General features: G+C 37.1%; 1 protein-coding gene across 4 annotated transcripts; it reads right to left on the reverse strand.

Annotated features, from left to right (window-relative positions):
- Positions 1-2807: 2807 nt before the first annotated feature.
- On the reverse strand, positions 2808-9726 carry LOC306872694 (uncharacterized protein). Of its 4 annotated transcripts, none has more exons than XM_079421442.1 (7): positions 9429-9726; positions 8000-8208; positions 6673-7706; positions 5888-5957; positions 5611-5791; positions 4323-4485; positions 2808-3284 (listed from the first exon to the last, which is right to left on the reverse strand). In XM_079421442.1, exons 2-6 carry the CDS (start codon positions 8202-8204, stop codon positions 4323-4325), a joined length of 1653 nt encoding a protein of 550 aa, XP_079277568.1. In that variant the 5' UTR covers positions 8205-8208; positions 9429-9726; the 3' UTR covers positions 2808-3284. The 4 variants fall into 4 exon arrangements, with proteins under 4 accessions (XP_079277568.1, XP_079277569.1, XP_079277570.1 ...); XM_079421443.1 differs by having other exon boundaries at positions 8000-8679; positions 9429-9642; XM_079421444.1 differs by having other exon boundaries at positions 5611-5785; positions 9429-9626.
- Positions 9727-11455: the final 1729 nt, after the last annotated feature.

Genomic DNA, 11455 nt, shown 5'->3' on the forward strand with positions numbered 1-11455 from the left:
CGCTTCTGGTTCCAAAAACACCTTAAGTCAGTCCTGCTCCTATCTGGTACCCCAGCCGAAAACCAGCCATTCATTCCGAATAGGCGCAGCAACCACAGCGGCCCATCAAGGCCTTTCCCAGCAGCAGATACAAGCACTTGGTCGCTGGTCATCAGAAGCTTTCAAAAGCTATATTCGATCGGGCCGCTCCCACATCAAGGAAGCTCACCAAACACTAATCGGCCAACCCCTCTAATGACATACATTCCTGGGAACCCGAACTCCAGACCCTCCAGACCCATAGCCAACCCCTCTTAACATCACCTATATCCACCTTCAACGGCCCATCCCCACTCCATTCATTCCAACAGCACTACATTCAGCCTTGTCTGTACTCCCCCACTGCTGCAGCAGTGACTGCTCCCGCAGGAGCCCTATCTGTATTTCTCCACTGCCGCTGCAGTGTCTGCTCCCGCAGGAGCCCTATCTGTATTTCTCCGCTGCAGTGACTGCTCCCGCAGGAGCCTTTTCTATATTTCTCAACTGCCGCAGCAGTGACTGCTCCGGCAGGAGCCTGTATCTCTACCTCCCTCTCATCTCTACTTCCAGACTCCACAGAAGTACCGCTACCACAGCAGTATCCAGCATCCCTTCAGCCCTGAGCCATGCAAGTTTTGGGGGGGGTTATCAAGCCCTCTTCGGTTGCTGTCCTGCAATAATAGCGTTTTGGGGGAGCACTCTGGGTCCGGGCTAAATGCCGAGCTCGTACCCTCTCCCCGGTCGAGGGGAATACCCCGGGCTCAGGAATGATTACCGAGCTCGGAGCCCTCTCTCTGGACAGCACGCCAAATACGCATAAACTTACTCCATTATTATTATATGTAAGTGTGAACTCGTGAATTGGTTTCCACGGAAAAAAATCCAAGTGTTTGCACTGGTGCCTCCATGTCCTGCAGAGCGCGCTTTAGCTTCCACTCTCCGCACAAACTTAGATATAGGCTAGCGCACATTATTATTATAGTGCAGGTTTAACGTTTAAACATTGTTATGTACTTTAACTGTTTTAGTATATCTATAGATTTTATTTTAGGCAAGTCGTGATGATATGAGAAGGCTAAATTGATCAAACATAGGCTATGATCAGCTCATGCCGCTGGCCGCTTGGTCGTTACGTTAAAAAAACAAAAACTTATAGGCTATTTAACGAACAAAAATGCTCCAAGCGTTTTTCTAAATTAACTTAATAAAAAAACAAAACAAAATATAATAATTTTGCCATTACACACAAAACTGTGTGTTTTAGGAGAAGGGGGGGGTGGGGGAAGACGGGCTCGGGTCGGACTCGGGCAGTAATTCTGATAATCTGTCGGATGTGGGCCGGGCTAGGGCCTGAGCGTCTCGGGCCAGGGCCGGACTAGGGCCTAAATTTGAAGCCCATAGGGCTCTAATTGCTGGAAACTCAGAGGTGAGTAAAGGAAATCACTGGAGATTATTATTATTTTAAATCAGAGGGTTTTATAAATGTTTAACCAATGATAAGCATTTAAAAGAGCTTGTCAGTAAAACTTCGTAACGCCACTCGATCATCTCTCAGCGAAACCTCGTAACTTCACCCAGCCTCCATTCAGATTGACTCGCAGGAGACTGGAGGAGACAGATCTCCGCTTTTTCGCAATGAAAGGGTAAATAAATAATTAATTAATTGTTTGAATAGTACAGCGTTGTAAAGGCTAATGTCTGTAAAGGCTAATGTTTTTGTGTGCTTGAAGAGCGGAGAAGTAGGTTATTTGCCGTCTAGCCAAGCCTATACTTTTGTACGTTTTAAATATCCTGTGCATAAGCACTTAATTTGAGATTTTGACCCAGTCTATTAAACAACAAGAAAAACTAAGTGCGCATATAGCTACAATAAACGTTATATAACCTGTAAAAGTTGATGAAAGCATAAGCGATGCACTTGCTGCCTCAGATAACAGCTACAGCTGTTCTAATGACAGACATAACACTCCATCTCCGGCATTCACTGGTCAAAAACCTTGTTAACTCCATCTGAACTTGAATTTCATATAATTAAGTGCACACTGATCAGTAAAGTCTGATACAATACCAACGCTGACGACACAGTGTTGTTTAATTATTGTTTTTTCTTTCTTATTATATATCAACACTGTAAAAAATTGTGCCGTTAAATAACGGTAATGTGCTGGCAGCAGAGTCGCCAGCAATCTACTGTAATTTTACAGTATTCGTACTGTGAAATTATTTTACAGTTTATTACCGTAAAAACGAAATACAGTATAATTCAGTTTTTTTTTTTTTTACAGTAAAACACTGGCAGCAGAGTCACCAGCAATCTACTGTATTTTTACAGTATTCGTACTGTGAAATTATTTTACAGTTTATTACCGTAAAAATGAAATACAGTATAATTCCGTTTTTTTTTTTACAGTAAAATACTGGCAGCAGAGTCGCCAGCAATCTACTGTAATTTTACAGTATGCATACTGTGAATTATTTAACAGCTTGTTTCTGTAAAAACTAAATGCAGAAAATTTCTGTGATTATTTCAATTTCCAACATTATGGTTACTTTAAATTCACTCTTTATTGTACAAAGGCATAAAATGGATAGAAGTAATTGGATTGAAGATTAATTTATTTCACTTTTTTTTTTTATTTTAAATCTTATTTTATGCCTTTGTAAAGAGTAAATTTAAAGTAACCAATGATGTTGTAATTGGATTTACAGTCGAACATTGTTACACATCTACTTAAAACATCTACTTAAAATACATTATATTGAAATATCTAAACAAGCAAACACTCAATGAATATAAACCAAAATAAAGTTTTATTTAAAAGAACAGTCAACATTTAACAAGGATTCAAAACAAATGGTAAAAACCTGTGAAGACAGATTTTGGCTAATAAACAAAAACTTAAAAATAAAAACAATGGCAGTAAAAAAAACAAAAAAAAAAAAAACGACAAAACAAAATAAGTTACAAACATGACAACCTGAAGTCATTTAACATTTTTTTAACATTTTGTATCATTTTTGGATATACTCAGAACATGCAACAAATTTAGTGAAACATTTTAGTGAAAAAAAAAAAATAAAATTTAAAGGCTTAAAGAAAAAGAAAAAAAAAGGCTTTTCAGCACTTCTTTAAACATTCCAGTGAGGAGGCTTGTGTACCTTTTAAAAGAGTTCTAGTCCTAGGTGAATGACTTTGTCATTTTACACCTACTTAATCATGACGACCTGGCTGCATGTTGTCTCCTGAGGTATTCCAACTGGTACCTCTGTAAAACATCAGCAAACAAAACATTTGATCAAAATAACTCTAGAATTGTCAATGTAGAGTACAACTCAGATAACAAGGAGATTGCTGATAGTGTTGACTAACAAAATGCTTCCTGCATGTCTCAAGTCAACTAATTTTTCCATAACACTAACTATTTTTTTTTTACGTTTCTACTGTTCAGCAGTGCTGCCAACTGCTTTCAATTGAAAGTAGCTAAGGCAAACTGATAGCTAAATGTCACTAGATGACATAATACTGGCAAATTCACTGATCTATATAAAGACAAGATGTGAACTTAGATCAGGTTTGTAAATTGGCAACACTGCTGTTCAGATTCACTGAATGGTCCATGTTTATATTACAGCACAAAATTATTCCTAAAATGTTACCTTTTAGATCAGGGGTTCTCAACCCTGGTCCAGGAGGGCCACTGTCCTGTAGAGTTTTACTCCAACTTGATCAAACTCACCTGCCTGTAGCTTAATTAGCTGGTTCAGGTGTGTTTGATTAAGGTTGGAGCTAAACTTTGCAGGACAGTGGCCCTCGACGACCAGGGTTGAGAAAGCCTGTTTTAGATGGTAATGAAACTGAATAACTAACACCCGGACAAATGTTCAGCTACAATGGAATCAACTGTGGTTGGTCTAATTCAGCGGTTCTCAAAGCTGTCCTGGAGTACCACCAGCCCTGCACGTTTTGTATGTCTACCTATATCTGACACACCCATTTCAAGTCTTGCAATCTCTACTAATGAGCTCATGAGTTGAATCAGGTGTGATAGATTAGGGAGACATACAAAATGCGCAGGGCTGGTGGTACTCCAGGACAGCTTTGAGAACCACTGGTCTATTTGATTTGGTAGCTTTTAATTTTTTAGATTTTCATTCCTTTACACTCCTGAAACATTTTTTAAAGGTTGTATTGCTTTTGTTCTTTTTAGCACGCTTTTACTTTTTTAAATGAATTTTGGGGTTTAATGTGGCAACATCAGTCTGTCAAAACAACATAGACAGAAACAAGAGGAGAGCTCACTGACCTATATGAAGTCCCACTGAAAGTCGATTAGGTTCTTCAATAGTGTGGAGACATGTGTATTCACTGTGGAGAATTTTTTCTGGACAATCGCCCCTGTCTTCTTCGAGGTAACCTTTCCCTGGGTGGCCTTTGTGCCTTTTTCGGGATTGATGCCAATGAAGCGCCTGGAATTACAATCGTCAGAGACTGAATGAAAAACTAAGGAATGACTTGTAAACTTAAAAGACTAGTTTGGGTTTTGCACATTGTTAATAACTAGTACTGACATCATGGGGTATTTTGTCAAATTTTGCCGCCTGTTTTTCTATATCTTGGAAGTAATTTACTTGTTAAAAATTACAAGTGTATTACTATGCACAGGAGACAGTATTATGCCTATATTCAAGCTTATATGCAGTGTGATTTGAAAATCAGCAAGTGCTTACAAAGTTTGAAGAACTGGTAATTCCTGTGTAATGTTTATGTAAAATGGTGCACTTTATTTTATAGTCCTATTTCCATATACTTACTATGCAAGTACTTGTGTATGTACCTATTAGTTAATGTACAGAATAAGTTATGCGGTACTCAAGTTGGGGGTATAAACATGGACCAAGGTACTTGTTGAGTAATTGATGGTAGATGGTACATAGTAAGTATATGGAAATATGACTGTAAAATAAAGTGCACCATTTTACATAAACATTACACAGGAATTACCAATTCTTCAAACTTTGCAAGCACTGTTGTGGAGAGCAATTTAACATTAACACACACTTAAGTACTACATAAGTACTACATATTTACCACGTGTATATCAAGGACCGTATGTGTCTTGTTTGTTACCACATAATAGCACATTTTTCCATAGGTGCTACATATTTACCATGTACATATCTTTAGTATGTACAGTAATGTCTTATTAGTCGCCATATAGGGATACTGTAAGGACCTGCCTGTTTTTACCCACTTGTCCGTAAGTACTACATATTTACCATGTATATACATTAGTAAGTACAGTAAAGTATCTAATTAGTTACCATGTACGGGCACTACCTGTAAGTGACCATTCTTACACACACTTGTCTGTATGTACAAACTAATTACCATGCATGTACGACTGTTAAGTACAGCTGTGTTTCTTATTTGTTACCATGTACATACACTTCAGGTAAGTACTTTGTGTTACCACTCATTTGCCAGTAGGTACAAGATATTTACCATGTATGTACCAGGGAAGTACACATACTGTAAAATAAAGTGCTACCAGAAAAGCTACAATGAGGAAAAGGAAATTCAAGCAGTCTCACCTCTGAATGAATTCCAGAGTACAGGCTGCTTCTTCTTGATATTGGAGGTTAAACATGTAGTAGATTGCAAATACAGCAGCAAGTCCCGTCAAAAAGGTTGGTGTGATGCCTTCAGATATGACACGACCCTCAAGTGTGATCATCCAGCGCCCAATAGTGACTTGCCCTGTTCCACCTGAAACTTCCAAGTAATAGCAACATTCATTTCACCTTACATAAAAATCTGTACGTTCACAGGAAAATAGCAATGTAATATGTCTATCAATGAAATGTATACCAAGTAGAATCAGGCGAGGACTTGCAGGTACAGTCAGTGTTGTCTCAACTTCAGCTGCAGTGGCACACACCTGTAGGGAACAGACATTTTAAAAATATGTTTTTAAAGGGTTAGTTCACCCAAAAATGAAATTTCAGTCATTAATTACTCACCCTCATGTCGTTCTATACCCGTAAGACCTTCGTTCATCTTTGTAATACAAATTAAGATATTTTTGATGAATTCTGAGAGGTATCTGAACCGCACATAGGCAGCAACGTCATTACACTTTTCAAGGCCCAGAAAGTAAGTAAAGACATCATTAAAACAGTCAGCATGACAACAGTGGTTGAACTTTAATGTTATGAAGCGACAAGAATACTTTGTGTGCGCAAAAACAAAACAAAAATAATGACTTCATTCAACAATCTTTTCTCTTCCCTGTCAGTCTCCTACAGTTTATGTTGTAAACATAGTTCAGCACTTCCAGGTTCTACCTCAGAACGATGTCTTTACTTACTTTTTGGGCCTTGAAAAGTGTAATGACGTTGCTGCCTATGTGCGGTTCAGATACCTCTCAGAATTCATCAAAAATATCTTAAATTGTATTACAAAGATGAACGAAGGTCTTGCGGATGTGGAACGACATGAGGGTGAGTAATTAATGCCTGAAATTAAATTTTTGGGTGAACTAACCTTTTAAAGAGCAAAATAAACAAAACAGGCAATTATCAGAAAACCTGCTGTGAATAAATACAAGGCATTCAGAATTTGAAAGACAGGGAAGAAAGAAAATATAAACTTACATCTGTAAAAAGGACCAGTCCTGTTAGTTTCTCTCCAAAGTGTGCCATGAGCAGCTGAACAACACAAAGTGCCATCTCATCATCTTCACTTTTGGAGAGGACATCCTTGACATCTTGATTGGTAGGTTTTCTTGTGAAGTATTGTGTGATGGCTGTTCCACATTCCTCCATACTGCGTTCCAAGCTACGAAGCACAGTGATGTCTGTAAGCAACTCAAAATGACCATATATGAACTTTTGAGTGAAAAGAAAGGGCCATTTGTTTTGCAAATCTTCAACGTCAGGTGGTGGAAGGGCATTAATAACACGGCGTTGTAGACAGAATGTGCGCTCCATTAGATTTTTGACCTCTGCTCTTTCAGCTCCACCTGCACCTTCCTGACTGTAAATCTCCATCAGTTTTTGGCAGCTCTGCTCCAGTGTCTCGTCAGTTTCTTCTGGAGGGAGGTCTGGCTGAAATCTTGAACAACCATAACTGTCGCTTGGCCCTCTCTTGGAACTGCTTCTAGAGGCTCTGTGACATGTAAAGTTTACCTCACGGTTCACATTCTCGATGCGATTTTTCACTTGAATCAAAAGTGATGTATAACCTCCACCCAAAAGTGACCCGTCTGCCGCCATATCGGCAAAACTTTTTGGGTACTGCCTGATGATATTTCGGATCACAGAGAGACACTGTGAGCGAGTTGGATTGGCCTCATACATCCTCATTTCATCAACAAGTACTCGCACCATCTGACGTCGCTCCACTGGTTTTGGTCTTTTGCCATCCACAATTGCAGATCTTATTTCCTTTGGCATTTTTTCCCATGGAACCTGAAAGGTTTCTGGCCATGTTTTGAATGTTTGAGATGTGGAGGGGCTGTTGGTTGGATCACTGTTTCTTGTCTGTGTTGACAATATTTCGGTGGCTGGCAGATGTGATGAACTACAATGACTTGAAGGGTCTGATGAAGGCTCTGAAACTGACGAAGTATTACTCAGTGGTGAAGAGGGTGGAATAATTTGTAGATCCAATGTGATGGTCTCTGTCTCTAAACAAAATAAAACATACATAACAGTGTCAATATTGTGACATTTACATGGCATGTCTGCAATAGAAAATTATTGTCTATCATCAAGTACTGACTTGACCCATAATAAACACAAACAAATGAGATCAAATATAAAAATATGCATCTTACGAAAAATGTTTGTGATGAATCCACAAAATAAACTCGGTATGGTTTTGTTGTTACACACGTCTTTTAGTATCAGAATGTTTATGATTAAATTATATTCAAGTTCTCTGTGCTTACCATATTTTAGCATGTTAATAATTTATTACCTTGTTTAAACGCATCCATGAGTTTTCGGAGCTGAATGACGGGTAACAGATCAGCAATATCGTCCTTCTGTACATATCTTAGATCTTCTTTTGACTCCAAGCCAGAACTCTGAAGTTTAGAAATTATCTGTAACTGAATCTCTTCTGAGAGATTTGGCAAGATCTTGTGGATGATCCCCTTGATTTCTTCACTCAAATTAGTCATTATTCTGGAGTAAAGGGAAAGAATGGTGAAGAATTATCACTGGTGTGCCATGGACAGAGTACTCAGGTAAAGGGTAGTAATCTAGCAGATTCTCCTGATTAACACAACTGTAGCTTTTCTGCATCAGTGTAAAACTATAGACACCAATGTCAGGATAACGCATACCATGATATTTTTCAGCAATAAAATATACAGCTGAATCCTTGTGAATGAGAATCACTTTTGATTTTTCCAATTACCAATCCCTTATCATCATCATTGATCACAATGAACATGTTTTTCTTGTATTTTGTACCCTTCACCGCCACCTCATGTGCTATTAGAGTGTTTACAGCCTCAAAATTGTGTTGTGCAACTGCCTCTCTGATGTCATCATTGTAATCTCCTGAGAAAAACGGTGTGCCCTTCTCCACTAAAACAGCTGGAGGGAAGAACTTCCCAGCACTCAAAAAGGCCTGTAGAAGTTGATGTCTCTCTGCAAGAGTAGAGCATGGATTCTTAAAGTTTCGCAATTTCCTCAAACATTGTTTAAAATATGTTTGCTCTCAAATCGACGAATAAGTGGCTCAAACTGGACAATGAGCTCTGGGTAATGACTGACAGTCAATTTCATGTAATCAACATTTTGAGTAAGTGTTCACACTAAACATCCTTTAATATTCGGCTAAAATACATCAGAAATAAGACAAATATAATGGCTGAACCCGTGTCAATCTTCGCACCTAAATTTCTAATCGCAAATCAAGTTATCAAAATATATGTTTTTGCTGTAGATGTAAACACTAAAACTATTCTCATTTTAAACGTATGCCTCCTTTAAACTAACATTAAATAATCGACATTTCTTACACCATGTTTGTTTGGTGATTTTTGTGGAATTTGAAGCCACAACGAGCAAACAGATTGACCAGTTTTCAACAGTCTTAGTTTAGAGATGATCTAAAACAAACTTAATAAAACCTGGTGACTGTAAAATGCGTGTATATGTTTGAATTATTCACACATTTTAGCGGTGAAGAGACGTTTTACAACTGATAAAACTTGGTGACTGTAAATGTGTGTAAATATGTTTGAAATATTCACATTTCAGCACTGAACGGACCATTTTAAAACCATACACTCACTAGTTCGACAGTTTGCTGATCATCGATGTCATAACATTACTTCTGGTAATATTACCTGAATAAAATACTGGTGAGGAATATAAGAAACGCTTTTAATTACCTTGTAGGTGCAGATGCAGGTCAATGCAGTTGAAGGACATCGCATGGCGAATGGAGATGTGAAGCAGATGTCCTTAGAAACTTCCTCTTCGGGAAAAAAAAGTGCTTCACAAATGACGTTTGTAAAAATTGTCATCACAAGTAACTTACCTCAATTAAAATGATTTCGGATGCTTGAAAATAGCACATTAACCAAACTGACAAAACAGCAATGCACTTTCACCAAACTTGTACACTCAATTAAAAAAAATAAAAAAATAAAAATACTGCATTGTACTGTATTTAACATAGCCCACAATGCATTGCAAACAGTAAAAAACCATATTCCTTAAATACAGTAGAGTACTGTTAAAAATTAGCTGTAAATTAACAGCAATTTCTTAAACAGCTAAATATTGCCCAGAATGCATTGTTTTCTACAGTACATTACTGTTTTAATGGAAAAAATTTTAACAGCATTTTTTTACAGTGAATATATAATATATCAGAATTTAATAAGAGATCAAAATACCAAATGTATGAATTGGATTTACAAGCAGCATGTACAGCCACAACACTTCTTTGTTAATGTTTACATAGGTAAGGTGGAAAAATGGTCCTAAGGTTGTTTTAAAATTTGAAATGTTTCAGAATTGACTAAGAGACCAAAATAAACCAGCTTTATGCATTTTGTTTGTTATTTGTGAATATTATGTATCTAACATAATACATAATCTGCACATAAACTCCAGCTGGTTCAAAATCGCATGCGATTAATCAGCCCTATTGGGGCCCCTTAATTTCCAGCGATATCGTCGATTTGATTGCAAAAATACTATTAGAACCGAACTGAGCTGGATGATTACATCACTGAATTCAATAATGAAATACCTTTTAACTGAAAATTGAGTGTTTACTATTGTTCTTCTGCATTACCGACACATATTTTAAGTAAATGTGATATCATAATTTAAAATAAAAAAATAAAAAATTTGTCACAAATTTATGGAAATTACCACCACAAAATCAGTTATTTAGATCGCAAAAATCACACAAAAAAATTGTGAAATCCTGGAGGGACTGATTTGTCTGCTCTCTTAACAGGGACATGAGCAGTGCTGACATTGATCAACACTTAGTTTGCTTGGAAGATAAACAGCAGTATACTGGTAAAGTAATATGGATTTTAAGGGTTAGCTCACCCTAAAATGATAACTGTTTTAACACTATATGTAAAGAGACTCTCTAAAGAGAAATGGTTGTGATGTGTTGTTGTTATAGTGTGTGTTCAGGCGTGGATGCTGGACAGCTCCATCAGCGATGAGAACAGACAGGCCATTGAGAGCATGCTGCTGGAGGAACAGTATCCTTCACTCTTTATTCGTCACACTGATTAATTCTTATTTTGTTCATGTTTATTTTTCACGTCCCATAAAGATAAATGAATGTGATCATTCATTAAAAGCATGTGGTAGTTTTTCTTAAAAGAAAAGTTATTATTTTGCCAGGAAAAAAAGCACCAAATGTGGAATGGACCAATGAGAAGACTAAAGTCAAAAAGTGATCTCCCTTCTTTTATCCGTTTATGTTCATGAATATGTAAACACCTACGCAACCGTTCAAAAGTTTGGTGAACAAGATTTTTCAAAAATACTAATATTCCAGCAAAAACACACAAAATTGATAAAAAATGACAGTAAAGACTTTTACATTGTTACAGACATTTTATTTTTGAAGTAAATAATATTGTCACACTGAGGTCAACTGAGGGACTCGTATGCAACTATTACAAAAGGTTCAAACCCTCACTGATGCTCCAGAAGGAAAAACATGCATTAGGAGCTGGGGGGAAAAGGCTGTAATTATTTAATTAAAAAATACAGTAAAAACAGCAATATTGTGAAATATTATGACAATTTAAACTCTTTTCTATTTTAAAATAGTTTTTATTCTATTTTAAAATGTCCAGTCTTCAATATCACATGATGCTTCAAAAATTATTCTAGTATGCCGATTTCCTGCAAAAAAAAAAAAAAAAAAATCAGTTAA

Source organism: Barbus barbus, assembly GCF_936440315.1.
Source record: "Barbus barbus genome assembly, chromosome: 7".
Classification (NCBI taxonomy): Eukaryota; Metazoa; Chordata; class Actinopteri; order Cypriniformes; family Cyprinidae; genus Barbus; species Barbus barbus.

What these genes read in the sequence shown, in the direction of transcription:
- LOC306872694 (XM_079421442.1), bottom strand. Translation starts at nt 8,204, where the DNA reads ATGACTAATTTGAGTGAAGAAATCAAGGGGATCATCCACAAGATCTTG. An exon ending in GACTGGTCCTTTTTACAGAT is followed by an intron (nt 5,958 to 6,672) that starts GTAAGTTTATAT and finishes TGTTCCCTACAG; the next exon opens with GTGTGTGCCACTGCAGCTGA. An exon ending in TCCTCGCCTGATTCTACTTG is followed by an intron (nt 5,792 to 5,887) that starts GTATACATTTCA and finishes ATTACTTGGAAG; the next exon opens with TTTCAGGTGGAACAGGGCAA.